The sequence below is a fragment of the Sinocyclocheilus grahami genome, unplaced genomic scaffold (genome assembly GCF_001515645.1).
Source record: "Sinocyclocheilus grahami isolate Dianchi unplaced genomic scaffold, SAMN03320097.WGS_v1.1 scaffold225.1, whole genome shotgun sequence".
Classification (NCBI taxonomy): domain Eukaryota; kingdom Metazoa; phylum Chordata; class Actinopteri; order Cypriniformes; family Cyprinidae; genus Sinocyclocheilus; species Sinocyclocheilus grahami.
In genome coordinates, this window is record NW_015505404.1 from 880,007 (window position 1) to 899,209 (window position 19,203).

General features: G+C 38.1%; 1 protein-coding gene across 1 annotated transcript in view; it reads right to left on the minus strand.

Moving 5' to 3' along the window:
* The window catches only part of hydin (HYDIN axonemal central pair apparatus protein), a 76,744-nt gene that overhangs the window by 36,400 nt on the left and 21,141 nt on the right, over window positions 1–19,203 (minus strand). Inside the window, 11 exon segments of the mRNA XM_016287873.1 lie at window positions 2,107–2,259; window positions 4,245–4,409; window positions 4,528–4,663; window positions 4,736–4,836; window positions 7,065–7,300; window positions 7,409–7,476; window positions 8,944–9,167; window positions 9,969–10,087; window positions 10,404–10,503; window positions 12,114–12,291; window positions 12,567–12,768. Of these exon segments, the coding sequence (XP_016143359.1) occupies window positions 2,107–2,259; window positions 4,245–4,409; window positions 4,528–4,663; window positions 4,736–4,836; window positions 7,065–7,300; window positions 7,409–7,476; window positions 8,944–9,167; window positions 9,969–10,087; window positions 10,404–10,503; window positions 12,114–12,291; window positions 12,567–12,768 (1,682 nt within the window).

A 19,203-nucleotide genomic window follows, 5' to 3' on the forward strand; every position in this document is an offset into this window, starting at 1 on the left:
AGAGTGAAAAATTTAAGGGGGTCTGAATACTTTCCGTACCCACTGTACATACTTCATTTGAGCCTCAGTTATTCATAGAAATAGCTTACTTCCATGTAGCAAAATAAGGTGGATATACATACAGGTGCATCTCAATAAATTAGAATGTCGTGGAAAAGTTCATTTATTTCAGTAATTCAACTCAAATTGTGAAACTCGTGTATTAAATAAATGCAATGCACACAGACTAAAGTAGTTAAGTCTTCTAATCTGGTTCTTTTAATTGTGATGATTTTGGCTCACATTTAACAAAAACCCACCAATTCACTATCTCAACAAATTACTACTTCAGCCTGTGTGCATTGAATTTATTTAATACACAAGTTTCACAATTTGAGTTGAATTACTGAAATAAATGAACTTTTCCATGACATTCTAATTTATTGAGATGCACCTGTACTGCACATATTCATTTCCAAAATAAGCACTACAATATTTATAACATATTGTTGCATAATCATGAATATATTGAATTTATATTGAATATATTCAAGCATAATTTATTTGATTAAAAATATAATATGCTTACAACTTAAAACAACTTTTCTATTTAAATATATTTTTAATGTATTCATGTGATGGCAAAGCTGAATTTTTGTTTTTAAAAGCCCTCTATATTTTACATTAAAATTGTAATTTTAATTCATATTTAATTTTTCTATTTATAAAAATAAACATTCCTTAAAAATACAAAAAAAGAAATCGTTATATACAAACACCTTTGAATAGCCATCAACACAGAAATACAGTAAATGTTTTGGAACCAGAAGCTAATGGGGCAATGTTTACCAGCCAAACTATTAGCCCATGATATAATGTAATCATATTCCTGTACAGTACATGGATGTATTGCAAAATATTTATGATTACGTTTAAGCTTATACACTAATATAATGTACCTCATGTCATAGTATTTGTTTAAATTTACTAAAAAAAACAAAAAAAAACCTCTCTGCTGATTAGCCAATTGTAATGAAGTCATGACCAGCAGTAGGCTGCCCTTGGAAGAGGGAAACTGCAAATTCAGTATTCAGCAAGGAGGAAACGCCTTTGAGCAGGTAGAGGGAAGAGAGAGGGTCCTATCATTTGAACTGCGCCGGACTAAAGGAGGTCAGCAGGGAGACATAGATCACTCCGTAAGTCTTCATTTGAAAGAGAAGCGGCAAAGCAAGTGGGAGAGAGATAGAGGAGGGGAAGAGAGATAGACGAGCTGGTCGATAGGGAGCTAGCTCGAGGTTGGGGCGATTTCCCCTTGAGAGGGGAATCAAGTGAAGAACAAGCCAGCTGAAATTTCAATAATAAGATCAGACCTGCATCAGATGGTTTAACACCATTGATTGCTTTAAACTTCATCGTGCTGTAGAGTTTTACAATGGAACCAAAAGCCAGTCTCAGGAGAGACATATCTTTCCGAAAAACTCACAATACTAGTTTATCAGAAACTATATGAACAGATGGACGAATAACAGCGAAAGACTCCATTTTGAGTATTTTCAATTCACATGGCACTCTTGTCAGCATCTGCCTGGCACTCAGCCATGCTATCGAGCGCCTGTAATGAAATTCAGGATCGACTAAAGCTGGAAAATGTTTGGTAAAAACTATGGGCTTATGAAAGTCCTCAGCTTTGGAGGAGAAGACAGGATCAGTTTACCAATGAGTGTCAGCCCATAATCTAGGATGCCCTCAATATCTGAATGAGTTTTTCAATATATGTTTCCAAGTCTCTTCATGTATGTGTGTGTGTGGTTGCATGCAATCCTTCCAGGGATTAATTAAACAAAGCCTAATGCTAAATTTATCAGTGCTGAGAATCTAAGAAGCTTATTTAATATAAAGATCGGCCAAAACGAAAAATGGAGATTAAGAGAAATTAGGATCTATAAAAGGCATGTAGTGGTATAAGTCTTATCTAATCTAAAATCATTCACAACACATGGAGAGAAGATCATGATATTGGACTCATACTGTAGTAAGAAAAAAGCAGAATGGACATCAGGTGAGGAAACTAGGCCCTAGAGAAACAGTACTGAAGCGATTCGTCCCTTCTGTCGCAATAAGACCCACCATTTGAGCAAAGAATCTGGCTGGGATCGGGGAGTCGTTTGACAGCTGCAAAGTCCTTGTGACATCAGTCAGCACGGGAATGCAGCCAAAGTTCAGCTTGGCAGCCGTGACAGAGACAGAAGGTCCCTGGCCAACACAGGAGAGCAGGAGCTCCTATAGAAAAAAGAAATACATATCTAGCAATGCACTGAAATTCTTTTGCCAAAAATGCAATAAAATCCATTTGTGATGTTCCACTGATAGAGATTTTTTTTTTAAATCATAAACCGAACACTGCGTAGGAAACTGCTATGTTACCAGATCTATTAACAGTGAACATAAACTCTGACAAAGAGAAAAAGCTGTGTACGCATGCAATGATCCATTTTAATCATTTTAATGTAAACAGCGGCTGATGATTGATGACAGCACTAGCACAGACAGAGGGAGGCTGTTTAACGCAGCACCTCATGTAATAGCTGAGGAGGAGAACCGTGTCTCATGTGAAAATGCAGCAAGGCTTCTGCTCTTAAAGAGCCTTCCACTCTTCCTAGAATAAAAAAAAAACATGAACTTTTGCTCTTTACTGTGTATTCTTTAGCACAGAGCCCCAGGAATGGTATAATTATATAGTACTTAAGTACTTAATGTAATTAAAATTAAGTATTTTTTTCTTAATATTATTCAAATTTAATAAAATTAAACAAAAATTGGAGAATAATTTAAAATTATAATTTTTTTCTAAGACCAATGTGTATCACCGCTAGTTATAATAGTGATGTCACAATAGACATTTAATGATGGAAAATTAGACATTTCCATATATGGTTTTGGAATTAGTAAACAAACATTCAAAAGTTTGCAGTCATTTTTTTTTTAATAAATTAATACTCTTATTCAGCAAGGATGCATTAAAATAATTAAGGATGATAGTAAAGTGATTTAAAATGTTGCAAAATATGTTTCAAATAAATGCTGTTCTTTTGAACATTTAAAGGGGTCATATGATGCGATTTCAATTTTTCCTTTCTCTTTGGAGTGTTACAAGCTCTTGGTGCATAAAGAAGATCTGTAAAGTTGCAAAGACTAAAGTCTCAAATCCAAAGAGATATTCTTTATAAAAGTTAAGAGTCAACCACGCCTACCTAAAAGGCCTCGTTCTAACATGCCCCCACATGTCTATGTCACAGTGTGGGAAGATTTGCATAACGCCGCCCAAATGTTCACGCAAAGAAACGGTGCGATGCAATGCAACGCAATGCGTAAAAATACAGTATAAGTCATTATAATCAGTAATTATGTCCCCACTGGATGCAACAAATGCCTCGTTTGTAATGGTTTTTAATGTTTTTGTCTCAACGCTCCGGCCGGACACGGCATCAACAGTATGGTGAGGGGAGTAACATTTCCGTCTCACGCTTGAGGTATTCGGCCAATCACAACGCACTGGATAGCTGGCAAATCACAGCACACCTCGCTTTTTCAGACCGATGAGCTTTGTAAAAATCGACGCGTTTCAAAAAGGCGGGGCATAGAGGAGAAACAATAATGTACAGTATGTGGAAAATAATGTTTTTTTTTACTTAACCACATAAACGCATATCATTACACCAAATACACAAAATAATGTTCTTTTTAGTAGCATCATATGACCCCTTTAAAGAATCCATTCAAAAGAGTTCTGAAAAACTGTATCACAGTTTCCACAAAAATATTAAGCGGCACAACCATTTAACATTGATAATAATAAGAAATGTTTCTTTAGCACCAAATTAGCATATTAGAATGATTTCTGGATATAACAATAAGCCCCAAGATGCCGTGGCCTATGGAGATTATTTATAGAATATTTTACAATGGCAATTGTAAATTCATAATCAAACTATCTGTTTTATAAGTCATGTGACACTGAAAACTGGAGTAATGGTTGCTCAGCTTTGCCATCACAGGAATAAATTAAATTTAAAAAATATGTTGAATTAGAAAACAGTTATTTTGAATTGTAATAATATTTCACAATATTATTGTTTTTACTGTATTTTTGATTAAATGAATGCAGCCTTGGTGATCATAAAAGACTTTTGTCAAAAAAAAATCTTATTGACCACAAACTTTCGAACAGTAAAGTAAACACAAATATAATATGTGCATACACTCACCAACGGTGGGTCTTGGTGACCTAGTATAGCAATGTGAGCCGTTTCCTGCAGGCTGCCCACTGTCATGGCCTGAAGAACTAATGGAATCTGTTCTGTGCTGTAGGGCTGGATGACCCCTCGTGCAAGAGGACTTGAATAAAGAAGAGCGGGGTTCTCCTCATATGGCTGCACAGAGAAACAGAAATGTTTCATTTGCATGAAAATCAAAACACGTATCTCTAATTTCTGATTAAGAACTTTGAAAGGCCTGCAATATAAAACACATTGATTTTACAGAAATCACCTGAGGCAGAAGTCCATAGCAAGCAGGAAGATCACTATCATTGATGAGCTCAACTGATTGCTCATAGGGACGACCCAGGAAACAGTCCTGGAACTGAAGAACCGGGTTCTTGAGGACCACATCTGGCACAACACATCTACAGGGACACTCAGATATAAGTTTTGTGAATGGAAACCACTTCATTTCTTTATAAAACTGTATATATTACCTAGCTTTGATTGGGAGAGCCAAAACTTCCTCTCCAACACTTTGAACATCCAGCACTAAAGCCATATTGTAGTCTTGCACCATGTTGGAGCAAAAGGTTAACTGCAAAACAATCAAAGATTAGTATGATTTTTGAAAGAGGTCTCTTAGGCCCTGTCCCAAATCGCACCCTAAACCCTTGCGGTCTTCCTCTGAGTCCACACTTTCGTGCAAAATGACGCTTTGACTGTCGGGTAGAAGTCTGTTGTGGAGCTCGCCCCTGTGCAGGCTCGGCAGAAGTGAGTATCAGGAGCGCATAGCAGCCACAAAGGGGACGCTCGCAAGCACCCTTCTGAACACTAAAATGACGAATGGGACACCCTACGGTCTTGTGGACTTAACGAACATGCACACGCGGTGGCCATTGTAAGTCCATACGACCACAAGTACACATGAAGTGTTCCATTTGAGACAGGGCCTTATACTCAACAAGGCTGCATTTATTTATTAAAAAATACAGCAAAAATAGTATTATTGTGAAATACTGACATTTTAAAACAACTGCTTCATATTTGAATATATTTTAAAATGTAATTTATTCCTGATGGCAAAGCTGCCTTTTCAGCAGTTTTAAAAACAGTTCTGTCATGACAACTCTCGGAGGGATTGGCATGGTAATGTATATGACAATGTTAATGTATTTGGTCTTGGCGGATTAGATCTGCTACGCAGCTGCTGTGGCAGAGCAAGTACCTAGACTTGCTACTGCCAATACATCCACAACATGCTGCTGTGAGCATGTAAGAAATACTGCTGCTGCAAATATAACATACAGTGGGGCAAAAAAGTATTTAGTCAGCCACCAATTGTGCAAGTTCTCCCACTTAAAAAGATGAGAGAGGCCTGTAATTTTCATCATAGGTATACCTCAACTATGAGAGACAAAATGAGAAAAAAAATTCCCACGCTGTGAACTGCTACAGCAAGCACTAGTCATATATTTGAATGTTGAGCAATGAGCTCATTGGCTACCGATACAGAAGAGAACCAATCAGCTGTGCCATTTGATAATGATGTCATTAGGTCAGAGTGAGTTAGACCTATTGGACTGCGCCATCTAGAGTTTCATGCCAGAACTCTGTATTTGTCCTGCCTAATATTTTTGTGAAAATTATACTTTTGTTAGGATTCTTTGATTATTAGAAAGAACAGCATATATTTGAATTAGAACTTTTTTGTAACAAAAGTCTTTACTGCCACTTTTGAACAATTTAAAGCTTCTATGCTGAATAAAAGCATTAATTTATTTTCAATCTTCATTCAATCTTACTGACCCCAAACTTTTAAAAGGTAGGGCCTAGTTAAAATTCTTCATAAGATTTTATACCTCAGTCATCATATCATAAAACAAAACCACTTAACTATAATTGTTTAAATCACAATTAAAACAGCTTTGAACAGATTTAACAGCTGCTTGTCTAAATTTAGTACTTCACAAATCGCTGTGTTATTCTAAACAGTTCAGATAGCAATATTCCTCTCCCTGCAGTGTTTAAGTGCTCTGAAACCGCACATATGGGATCACAGACAACTGTCACAGAGAAGAACGGCAAAGTACTCTCCAGGAGCTATACTTTTATTATGCTAACATGTCTGGGAGGCTGCCGGCCAGCTGCGTGATGCATCTGAGAATATCATCCCATTCCACTAATATGACTAACCACAAGCCCCTAATATGTATTCTTGTGCTGAGGCCTCATTAGAGCACGGTGAGCCACATTCGTGCCACAGAGTGGGAGAGGCACATTTGCACACTGACAGGAGACACCCACATTCACTGGAAGCACAAAGACAGGCGGACACATCCAACAGATTAGCCCTCCAAAGTGCTGACAGCTCCCATTGATGGGAAAAGACCACCACATGACAGGTACGCAAGGTACCTGGCAACCAGTGAAAGGAGAATGGGTGAGATAATCACAGTCCTAGAGAGAGAGAGTGAGAAAGAGGAACGAGCTACTATTCTCATTTATCACTTTTTCCAATATATTCCACCTCCCATTTTTTTATTAATGGAATACAGAGGCCCTTTTTCAAAAGTCCACCTGTCTGAGGTTTAATAGGGATTAAAGGTCTTGTCTGAATGGACGTTTAAAGCTGCACTTAGTTTTAAAGACCAAAGTTTCAGTCTCTGGAGAGAATGTTGATGTTTGTGGCACGGACAGGTCATAGGGATCATCTCGATGGGTCACTTCAGCTTTTGCATAGGAAAATTGATTCAAATCGCTTTGAGGTATTCAGTGAGATAAAATGTTGTTGGCTCGGCTTAGCATCAGAAAGACCAAAAATACCTGGATATCAATCTCAGCCATAGCACGAACTGTGCCTGAGCTGGGTGATAAGATAAACTCTTTCGGTCTCCTTTCGGTTTTGTCTCCCGGTCCCCATTCACTTCTATTCAGCTGAGCGACCTGGTCCGTGCTGGTAATGCTTGCCTGTCCCATACCATCTCCGGGGATCCGCAGTCCAAAGCTCATGGGCACCACTGAAGTGTTGCTGAGGCGACATGTCAGCATTTGTGGAAACCCTTGGGTCAGTGAGAGAAGACTTTTGATTATACAACTAATATGCAAAACAAGCATTAATCGCTAACATTGATCCTTACTAATGAAGTGAAGAGTGCAAGTTCATTTACCAAAGGACACCTCCCCAAAGTTGAGCTCTGGGACGCTGAAGTGGAATGTAGGCCCAATTAAACACCCCCTGCAAGAGATGAAGGGATGCAGAAACTTTCAAAAAACCTACTTGCCAAGAATGAAGACCATTGAAAATGTAGCACTACAAGTAATTATACAAAACTAATAGGCTGCTGAGGTGAAGTCCAGTGGACCAAGGAATGATTGCCATTGTTTTTAAATGACAAGGCAGAGTGGTAGTTTTGGAATGTCTACATTCAGCACTTTCGGTGGTAATCCATCTTAATCAAGGGGGAAGTGGCTTGTGCTAGTTTGTTTGAAAGATTTCAGCAGAGCTCAGCTTCGTTCATTTAATTAAGGTTCAGCCTGTACAGATTAATTTAATCAGCCATAAGCTAATGATTAAAACAACGAAGAGTGAAGGTGAAACATTGGTGGTTTTTGCTAATGGTCATAATAGGCGATTGATTAAAGGAAGGGATGTGAAATATGGGTCAGTCTTGCATCAGGCATAGGATATCGGCATTGCACTAAAAACCAACTCTGGTTAAGCTTAAGCAGTACTTGGGCTGCATCTGAATATGCCGACATTCTGGAGAAAAAAGTATATAAAAATAGTAGTATGTCCGAAATCACAGTATTCATAAAACGGTATATGGAGGACCTAGAACTTCCGGTTAGATTCTGAAATGCGCATCCAATCGACACTTTTCTTTCCCATGAGGCCACGGGAGAGTATTTGTAAATGGTATTGAAGCAACGCAACTGACACTGGTAGGTCACATGACAAATACAACGATAAGTACATTTGGATTACATTCACACAACACACACTCATACCATACAGAAGATACTTTATTTAACGGTCACAAGGTAACATAAAAAGGTTTTACTGTGATGTTTTAATAGTATGTTGCCTACCAGGGTGGAATGTGTATGAACGCGACAGGCAATCTATCATATGTCACGGCCGGGTTAATGTTTTAAAACTGCCATTAGTACATAACGATGGAAAGCAATGGGGACTGGCAGGAAATGTTCTAGTGTTGTGGAAAATTAGCAATTTAAGACAAAAGAGGTTCATTTAACAGATACCAAGCAAGACATTTGGCTTTCTCAAATGTTTAGATAATAATTCATTCATGACAGAATTTGATAAAGTGATAGAGTCTAGCATGAAGAAAAACAAGTGTCTCTTCTGATAAGATAATGATTAAAATGCCTAAAACTATAAATATGTCCATTATACTGTGTACAGACAAACCTAATCCTCTAGGGAGCAATTTCATGTAGGTTTTAAATATGAATATGAATGATTTTTGGACAGCAAAGGTAATGCATTTAGAAATTACTAACCACCAAATACAAAATTAACTATTTTACTTTTAGAATGGAATATAAATAAATATTAATTAAAAGAAAATAAATATGAATTAGTCAAAAATAAAAAATGAATATTTATCTTGGCCTTAACTATGAGCATTGATTAGGCCACGTTCATACAGTAGTTAAAGGGTTAATCCATGAGGTTTACCTGAAAGTGACAATTACAGGCTTAGGGTTTCCCACCACACTGAAGTGTAACTCCTCAGAGAAGACACCCAGTTTGTCAGAAGAGAAGTGGACCTCCAGTGTTTGGCAGGCTCCGGGTGGGATCACGCCTTCAGAAGGGTTGAAGGAAAAGCAAAGACCCAACACTGTACTGGGCTTCACTAGTTTATATGCACCCTTTATCAGTCCCTTGTTAGTCAGAAGCAGCTAAGAAGAAGAGAAAACAGACAGAGATAACACAAAAGAAAGAGGGTCTGTATTTGCCTGCACAGACTTTCAATTGTTTCATTCTTTCACCAGTGGGATCGGTTTACGTTGTTTAATCATACACTTGGATACTACCTCAAAAAGAGGCCCACAGAGACAAATCAGATTCAAACAAACAATCCAAAACTTTCAGGACAATTATATTATTGGGATCTTGCAAAACTCAAATAACAAAAGGAATTGGAAAGCCACAATGTTTACTTAATTGAGTGCATTCGAATTGAGTCAAAGACTGGTCTATTTCAAGACTCAGTAATAATAAGGGGCTTTTATTATTCAATTAAAACTGCCGTTGAGTCCATGCTACACTTGGCAGATTGTCAGCAACATCCTGATTAAATTTGATGTGAGATCCTGCTTGCTATGGCTTCACAGCAAATCAATTTTTTGAAGGGTACTTCTGTTACATCAATATTTTTTCTCCCACCATGGCTGCATGCTTTAGTCCATGTAATGATTTGGAAGAGGTAATGCTAAGTGGTTTTATCTTTTAGACTGTGCTGAAGGTTAGAAATGGGACAATAACACTAACAAACTGCATTCAGCTGTAGCACTTACTTACTCCAATATAAAAAATTTAATTAGTTAAGTTTAATGTCAGAATGGACCCATTTTGCACCTTTAGTGTCATGCAGCTGCTCAATTATTGAATAATCATTATTAAATACAGGATTTAATGGGATGCAATGTAATTTAATCTAAATTTTTTGTTTTTAGCAACATGGTTTTCTTCAGTTGTACCTTATAGCTCTGTTTTGAGCCAATGACAATGTTTCCCATGTCTAGAAAGTAAAAGTTGAACTGCAGTTTTGGGCCTACACCCTCTGCCTGTATGCAGAGCGGCAACCGAGATTCACGACCTGTCGAAGTACAGAGCATTCAAATGAGAAAACAAAAAAGGACAGGTTAGCATAATGAAACAGGCTGTGAAATTTCACTGGTTTCAATATCAACAGTCTGACTTTCTAGGTCAATACTACTCCAAGCAACTAGAATATTGTTAGACCTTAGTCAAACATGCAAATAAATGCAAACCCGCAGATGGGCCTAAGCGCCACATGCAAATATACTAATGCATTGTTAGAAAACAATACAAGCATGCATGAGCATAGTTGTAACAGCAAAAAGCAATGTATTTTAACACGACATCTGTTATCATGATGCTACTGTAAGTACCAGTGATTTCACAGTAAACAGTCTGTTGGTAGATCCCGGCTTCCTGTGGTTTGAAGATGATGTTCACCTCTGCAGTGCTGTTGGGCCAGATTTCTCCCTTCTGTAAACAAAGCAGTCAAATCAGCAGAGAGAACACATAATTGTACCTCAGTCACAACAAATTGATTTTGATTCATTGAAACAGATGTTATTTGTTGTATAACTGCAATGTAAAGCCTGTATTACTGTCTTTGTGCTGTAACCTTTAAACGTTTTAAAAAGTATTTTTTAATGTCTTTGAAAGAAGTCTCTTATGCTCACCAGGGCTGCATTAATCAAAAATTTAGTAATAAGAGTAATATTTGTAAAATATTTTTACAATTTAAAATAACATTAATATTTTATTTTTAAAAATAAAATATACAATAATATTTTATATAATTACATTTTTATTCAAATTACCGAAAATAAATGGTTTAATAATTTTAGTTTTTAGTAGTGCATCATTATGGGAGAAATTATGTGTAAAAACTGACCAAAAACCTCCACACTACTCCCTGAGACAGTAAACACATACATAGTGGTGAAAACCTAATAGCCAGAACTGTGAACCCAAACTTCACAGGTATAATCCCAGCAGGTGATGCATCAATAAACTTGGGATATACCGAGGTTTCCTATCACCACTGTGCTCTTGAGCAAGCCACTTACAATTAAGGTGCTCCAGTGGGGTTGGCCTTCCAATTATATTGGATACAAGTCTTTGCTAAATCACTAGTGAACATACAGCATGTTGTGTCACCAGGCAGTGCTTGACAGAGAGTTGACAGAGCAGGTGTGATCAAGCTCTACTGCATGTAAACAGATGCTCACATCCAAGCAGAGGGGATACCGAGCTGTTTTGTTTTGCATTGTCTCTGTCTTTTCTTGCCTAAGCCTGCACTGTCCTGGTTTGAAAAAGCTGCATTTGCATGAGCAGACAAGGTGAGAGTGGATTACAATTAAAAAAAAGAGAAAAGGAGAATGGGAATCATTTTCAATTGTATCCATCCTTATACCTTTCTCTGTCTTAAATAAAATGCACATAAAAATAAAGGACATTGTGAGATGCAGAGGAAAACAGGATCAGCAGTACATCTGTATATGCCTTTAAGAGGCTCAAAGTCACAGTGAGGTGGCAGAATTAACACAGAACACTGTTGGATGTGTCTTTTGAAGGTTATGTGATTGGCCATTTGGAAAAAAACAAAGTGCTGAGCAGGACTTCCTAGACGCAGATCTGTCATAATCAGCTGGCACCACTGCATACATTCTGCAGCTACTGCAGATGCGCAACACAAAGACACAAAACCAATAAGATGACCAATAACTAGGTGCATAACCAATGCAGTACAAAGAAATAAAATCAGATGCAATAAAGTGTTATTAGTAAAACTTACAAACTACTCATTCAGAATCAGAACTACCATTTAGTTAAATACATCATATTTAACTCTCACCCACATGACAAACCCTTTTGGCTAATTAAAAACAAGCTCAGTATCTTTTAAATTGCTTGGCTGAGTAGAGTGATGTCTAAGTTTGGTTTCCACCATATGTTTAGGCATATGGTTATATGGTACGAGGACATCCTAAGTTTCAGATTTAATTGCTGGTTATGTAATATTGCATTGGGGAAACTGAAATCTAAAATACTAATGCGTGTCATGTGTCTAGTTTTGAGCAACACACCAGGGGCCTCATGATGATGTCCTGGTCATTCAAAGACAAAAGCTGCTGCTGAGTTTGCATGAGTCCCTCCTGGAGCGTATGGGAAAACAGTGAAAGACGAGCTCGCAAAGAAGGATCAGTGTTTTCTGTCAGAAACTGCTCCATTTCATCATCTTCTTGATGCAGCTCTGAAGAAAGTCTACAAAAGGGGAAAGAAAACAACAGAGCGAAAGAGAAAAATTGACAGGCAAAGACAGACTGAAATGGGAATACATGCCTACACATTCATAATATTAAAAGAACAGTAATACAAATTTTTTAAAAATGATTCATTACCACAGAAAATGACTTTCACTTGTCTCTAAGTTTTAAAAAAAATGCACCTCAGATTTCCAAAGATTTCATATTTTCAAATGAGTACTTGAAAAACTCAATAGCTAAGACTCAAAGCTGATAGAGGTCAACTAGTCAAACCTTAATTTGTCCCGTTCCTCTTCATTCTCAGTGGCAAATTTTTTCCACTGGTAATGCACAATAGAATCACTCTTGTTCATTATTGCCACTTTCTCGTAGCTAGCCAAGGAGATGTAGGTTTTCTCCACCATCACATTGTTCTTGTCCAATCCAACATTTATATCTGCAGATTCTCCATAGAGGCTGATTTGGATGTCTTCTCCTACAAAGAGTCATAAGGTTTACAGATATATCAAAGTAAAAGGATTGTATATGAAGACAGTATACTGTTAACATAGGAATAACAGACACAACATTAACCATAGAATGTGAATATACAACTCTTGGGTATTGGTGGTCATTCTCATGAAACTATCCATTAAATTTCTCCTTTAAAAATATATTTTGTGCCAACCCAGTTACATATGTAAAAAACAGGGCAAACTGGCGTGAGACCGCAATCCCCTAAAAGCACCAATGGTAGTGGAACATTCTTCAAGTGATCTACTGGCAATGCGCAAATTACAGAACACAGATCCAGCTAGCTCATTTCCATAATGCTCAACACAATCTATCAAGAGCAGGGCAAATTAGCAACTATCGCAGCCATGTCAAGCGCAAAATATGTTAAGGCATGCTTTATTGGGGCGTAAAATAATGGTGCAAATATCTGTAAATTGACTACCGCAAATGTTAGTAAATCACGTTGCACGATTCATTTAAATACTCTCAACCTATAAATTTTGTGTCTGAAGGGGAAACTCCTACAAATGCATATGCAATAAAATTCGCTGCAACGAACATGAATCTTGCCAATAAAATGTTATAGGGTTGACTGTTCTAACGTTGAAAGCAAAAACATAACTAGCAAATATCATTTCATCATACCACATTATTTGAAATAAAAAATTATATTTTATTGAACTTAATTGGCCAAAGAAGGTTAAATGATGTACCGAAAAAGACTTGATGGCCATTTAGTCAATTGCCAATCAAAAAAATTTATTAAATCTGCATATCTGTATAGACATTGAAAGCATGACATTTTAGCTAAAATGTATAATTTATAAAATGACATGTTTTGCACTACAGACTAAACAGAGATACATCTATAAAATAATGCAGTATTCTCTTTTGTTATACATAATGAGTAATAAAACATGAGGACACAAATAGGGTACCAATGGAACTGTTTTCTAAGAATAACCCTTGGAGAAGGTATACACTTGTGAAAAAGTGAATAGTAGAAAAGTCTCCATTAACTCTCCAGCAAGCATAAAGTTTTACAATTAGCCAATTATACAACTGGAGCTGCGATTGTTTCAGTCACCATAGTGGTGGTGCTAAATGTAAACAAATAGAAGTGTGTGTTCTTTGTTTGTTACCATGATGGTGCTGTTGTGCTGCAATGACTGTGAACCTGAAGGTCCATCAGGATAAGAGCTCCCCAGTGAAAAGCAATCACATGACATCACCAAAAACCAATCAGCAGCAAACACAAGTAACATTCAAAACAAGAGCTCAAATCAGAAGTGCAGCTGACTTACATACATTTACCTGCATTTTTATTTGTTTTACTCGTTTGGCTACATTCAAAGCAGGAGCTTCATGCTTAGTGGACTATCACAACCCTGCCTTGTCCATGATGTCAGTGCACTTACTCATGCACCCACACAAAGCAAAAAAAAAAAAAAACATTCAAATATAAACAGCAATCACTATAAAATTATATATACCAAGTAAACATTGATCTTGGACAATAAATCTTCTTCTGCTCTGGATATATAGCATTTGGAATATGTAATATGATTGTGCTGACTGACACAAACAGATCTGGGGAGGAGAGGTGCAAATATATGAGACAATTCCTCAAGTAAACAAAGCCTAAGCAAAGTGATGGATATTGTAGAGAAACTAATTTCAGCTGCTACATTTATTGGTTGTCTTAGCACGCTTCAATGCCCATACGTCACAAGTGCATGCACTATTTCACTTGACATATTACATGCATGCATGTACGAGCATATGCATTCACACCTATGTTTTTGCGTGTGCGACTGTGCGTATATGTACACCATTTGCAACTCTTGCACACATTCTAGAGAGAATACTTTTATTTTTCTCAGCATAGATCTCTCTCTGAAGACTCTATTCTGCAGGGGCCATAGCTCTTGGACACAAACAGACAGGTCACCAGAGTCATTTCAGATTGTTAAGACATTACCCACCCTCCTTCATACCACCCATCGAGACCTTCATGGTATCAGGTGTACGGCACATAATTAACCCCTAACCTGTTTGTCTTTTTTGTACATTGAGGTCTTCAAAATACACTGACTGTCTTCAATGCACACTGATCCAGTACACTGCCTAATGAGGCTGCTATGGATGCTGGGAAGACAATAACTTATGCAAAAGCAAATATGTTGATAAATAAGAATATATCAATATCATATTGGTTATTGGACAATATTAGTTTTATCAGCATTGAGCGATATTGCATGCTGAAATTAGATATTTAATTGCAATGCCCATTTACCCCATTTTTACATTCAGATTATCTTTGCCAGCATCTAACACACACCTAATCATTAAAAACACAAATAACTGAACAACACTGCGTAGCCACAGACTGGTCAGAGTGCCCAATGTGACCCCTGTCCACTGCCAAAAGCACCTACAATGGGAACATGAACCTCAGAACTGGACCATGAAGCAATGGAAGAAGGCTACCTGTTCTGATGAGTCATGTTTTCTTTCAGATCAGGTGGATAGCTAGGTACATGTGCATCATTTACCTGAAGAAAAGATGGCCGCAGGATGTACTATGGGAAGAAGGCAAGCCAAAAGAGGCGATGCTCTGGACAGTGTTCTGCTGGGAACCTTGGGTCTTGGCATTCATGTGAATGTTACTTGGACACGTACCACCTACGCAAACCCACGTACACCCCTTCATGGATAATTCTCCCTGCCACACTGCAAAAATTGTTCAGGAATGATTTGAGAACATGACAAAGAGTTCAAAGTGTTGCCTTGGCCTCCACATTCCCCAGATCTCAATCTGACAGAGCATCTATCTTATGGATGTGCTGGACCAACAAATCCAGTCCATGGATGCCCCAACTTTCTGGACTTAAAGGATCTGTGGCTAATGTCTCGGTGCCAGATACCACAAGTCTTGTGGAGTTTAAAGCTGCTTTGGCAGTACAAGGGGGCCTACACGATATTAGGCAGGTGGTTTGGTTGATCGGTGTATTTTTACATTTAGATTACCTTTGCCATCAGTTAGTGCTCACTTAATCTTTAAAAACACTAAAAATGTATTAACACTGTTAAAAATATATTATCACAATGCAGTATAGCAAATCATTTGTCAAACAATATCCAAAGGCAAAACTTCGTGTTATAAAATACAAACAGCAAAAAGTGATGTTCTTAAGGTTAAACCACAGAAAATAACAACAGTGTCTTGCAAAATGTAAACAATATGTAATACTACGCTTTGACCAAATGTTTTGCTGTGCTGTTTAGTAAAAACTAATGAGTGTATGAGTAAAAGGAAACTAAACCCCGGAGCATTTTCTCTACAGCGGCTGCTCCAGTTATGCAAGCATGTGTCCTAGCAGAAGTACTGCTGTTATTGCACATTTTAAACAAGCCATTGTAACTGCAGCAGAACATATGAAGTACCAGGAGCAGAAGTATTTGCATTTATCCTTGAGTTTGGAAAGAGAGGAAAGAAGCTGTATGGGGAAAAAAATAAAGGCTTTATGAAAGGGAAAAGACAGACAGAGAGTGTACAAGAAAGATAGTAAGATAACAGACAGGCAGAGAGAGAAAAAAAACATTGGGAGGAAAAATGAAACCATCATAATTATCAATAAGATCCTGAAGATGATACAGGTAGAAGATGATACGGGGGGGAGTCGTGGCCTAATGGTTAGAGAGTCGGACTCATAACCCAAAGGTTGTGGGTTCGAGTCTCGTACCGGCAGGGATTGTAGGTGGGGGCCCGGAGCATTTTCTCTACAGCGGCTGCTCCAGTTATGCAAGCATGTGTCCTAGCAGAAGTACTGGTACTTTGGTTGCCTAATGGTTAGAGAGTCGGACTCATAACCCAAAGGTTGTGGGTTCGAGTCTCGTACCGGCAGGGATTGTAGGTGGGGGGAGTGAATGTACAGCACTCTCTCCCACCTTCAATACCATGACTGAGGTGCCCTTGAGCAAGGCACTGAACCCCCAACTGCTCCCCGGGCACCGCAGCATAAATGGCTGCCCACTGCTCCGGGTGTGTGTTCACGGTGTGTGTGTGTCTTCACTGCTGTGTGTGTGCACTAAGGTTAAATGCAGAGCACTAATTCCTAGTATGGGTAACCATACTTGGCCACATGTCACGTCACTCACTCACTTATAGAAGGCAGGTTGTGTCCTATGGTTTCTTTCTTTTGTCAGCTCCATCCCAGTTTTACCCTTTCAACCTCTCTCCACTGATTAATTCGCCATAGATATCACTTTTCACAAATGAACCAGAGACATTTAACCTCTGTCTCTATGCATGAAGCTTTAAGAGGGAAAAAAAAGAGTGAAGGAAATTGTGTCTTTGATGGGACACTGCATCTGCCAGCGGGCTGAGGGATTGTGGTAGCTTGTTCAGAAGAGAGGGGAGGGGAGAAGAATGGGAAATGAGGAAAGCTTTCATAGTGCTGCAGAGTGTGTGCGTATGTGTGATGTCTTCATCAGCTCACACTTAAGTGCACTCTAAAAAGCCTGTCGAGATAAGGGAATTCTCCTTGAGGAGGAAAGCGGTCTACTTATATCATCAAGTAGACTATACATTTGGCCCTCCAGACGAAAGAAAAACAAATCTGAGATGACCAAAACATATAGGAATACAATAGGAAACAGCAATATCCTTTTGGACGTCTTGAGTGACAACATGCATTCCTACAGCAATTAACCTATGCCAAACATTAATTAGACTACACTGAACAAAATATGCATAAATAAAAGAAAAACAATTATCCTAACATCAACTGATTCTTTAGCCTTTCTGAGGAAGCTGTTAGCATGCATTCTTACAACAGCACAACGCATTTTAGTGATTCGTTCAGCGTACAGCAGTAATTATCTTATTTATTTTCATGACATGTTTTGTATGCATTGTGTTATGCTGTCTGAGCAGACGACAGACTATTGAACAGGGGAGGAAAGGAGAGATTGATATACTGTAGACAGAATGGAAAAGGCGACCCGTGACCCGTGTTTTGCTTTGGTGCACCATGTTTTCATTCGCAAATATAATACTGTTTTTTTTTCATTAGCTCTCCTCACCTCGATGTTGCCATTTAAACAGACCTAGATGCTTACAGCTCCCTCTGCATCTCTTGTCTCTGAACATCACGGTAATGAGATTTTGTTTCTACATGAACGCCGTTAATAGCAAACAAGCCATGGGTAATGTGCTGCACTGCAATTTGTAATGGAAATATAAGAAATGAGATACATGTGGTAGCACAAAACAAACTTCTTCTCATACCGAAGTTCCATGCATGCATTCCCTATTTACAGCCAGAAATGTCTGATGGGAGGGATATCCTTTGAAGAATCCCAAGCATCCCTTAAAAGGAAATAGCGTTCACTGTATAAGAAAGAGTCACACTGAGTGTGTACTAGCGTGTAGGATCCCCTCTGCCCAACTGCTGCAGCTGCTTCCTGGAGCTTTTTGGCTCTTTATGCATATTTTAGAGTCAATGGGCAAACTCTGCAGCCTGGATAAGGCAGATGATACGAAGCAAAACAGCTCGGAGGCATTTGAAAATGTAGGACAGATTAAGTAACTCATCCTTGCCTGTGTTGCTTAGAGAAGTGTCTCTACTCACTTCCAGCTATTGGTAATTAAACACATGGTTTCAGAGGGACTACATGGGCTTCAGTAACTCTTTAGCTTTGTAGTCTATTATTCATGGACAGTCAAAACAGTGCGGTTAAAGACACAGCCACAGATTGCACCTAAGTTGTTCATATAAAACCTGTCGCCTGGTTGTCAATAAGTAACACTGACATTAACCTTTAGATTTCAGCTGAGCGCATTTTGTTTTTACTTAACTTTTTAAAGGCAAATGTTTATACTGTTTATCTAAATTTTAGATATACATTTTTAGTTTGTCACTGCATTTACATTAGCACATCTATGTTCATTGAATGAAGCAACAAACAACATTATATAACAATCTGACAAACTAACCACACTCTACTCTTTAAATCAATGGTAACCACAAAAACATTTAAAGGGGTCATATGATGCAATTTAAATTTTTCCTTTCTCTTTGAAGCGTTACAAGCTCTTGGTGAAGATCTGTAAAGTTGCAAAGACTAAAGTCTCAAATCCAAAGAGATATTCTTTATAAAAGTTAAGAGTCAACCACGCCTACCTAAAACGGCTCGTTTAAACACGCCCCCACATGTCTACATTACGATGTGGGAAGATTTGCATAACGCCGCAATGAAGCAACAAACAACATTATATAACAATAGGGCTGTGTATCACCAGCAAAGTCACGATACGATACGTATCACGATACATAGGCCACGATACGATACATATCACGATACATGACTGCACTGAATTTCACCTCAGCAGAATTTAGAAAAACAGCTA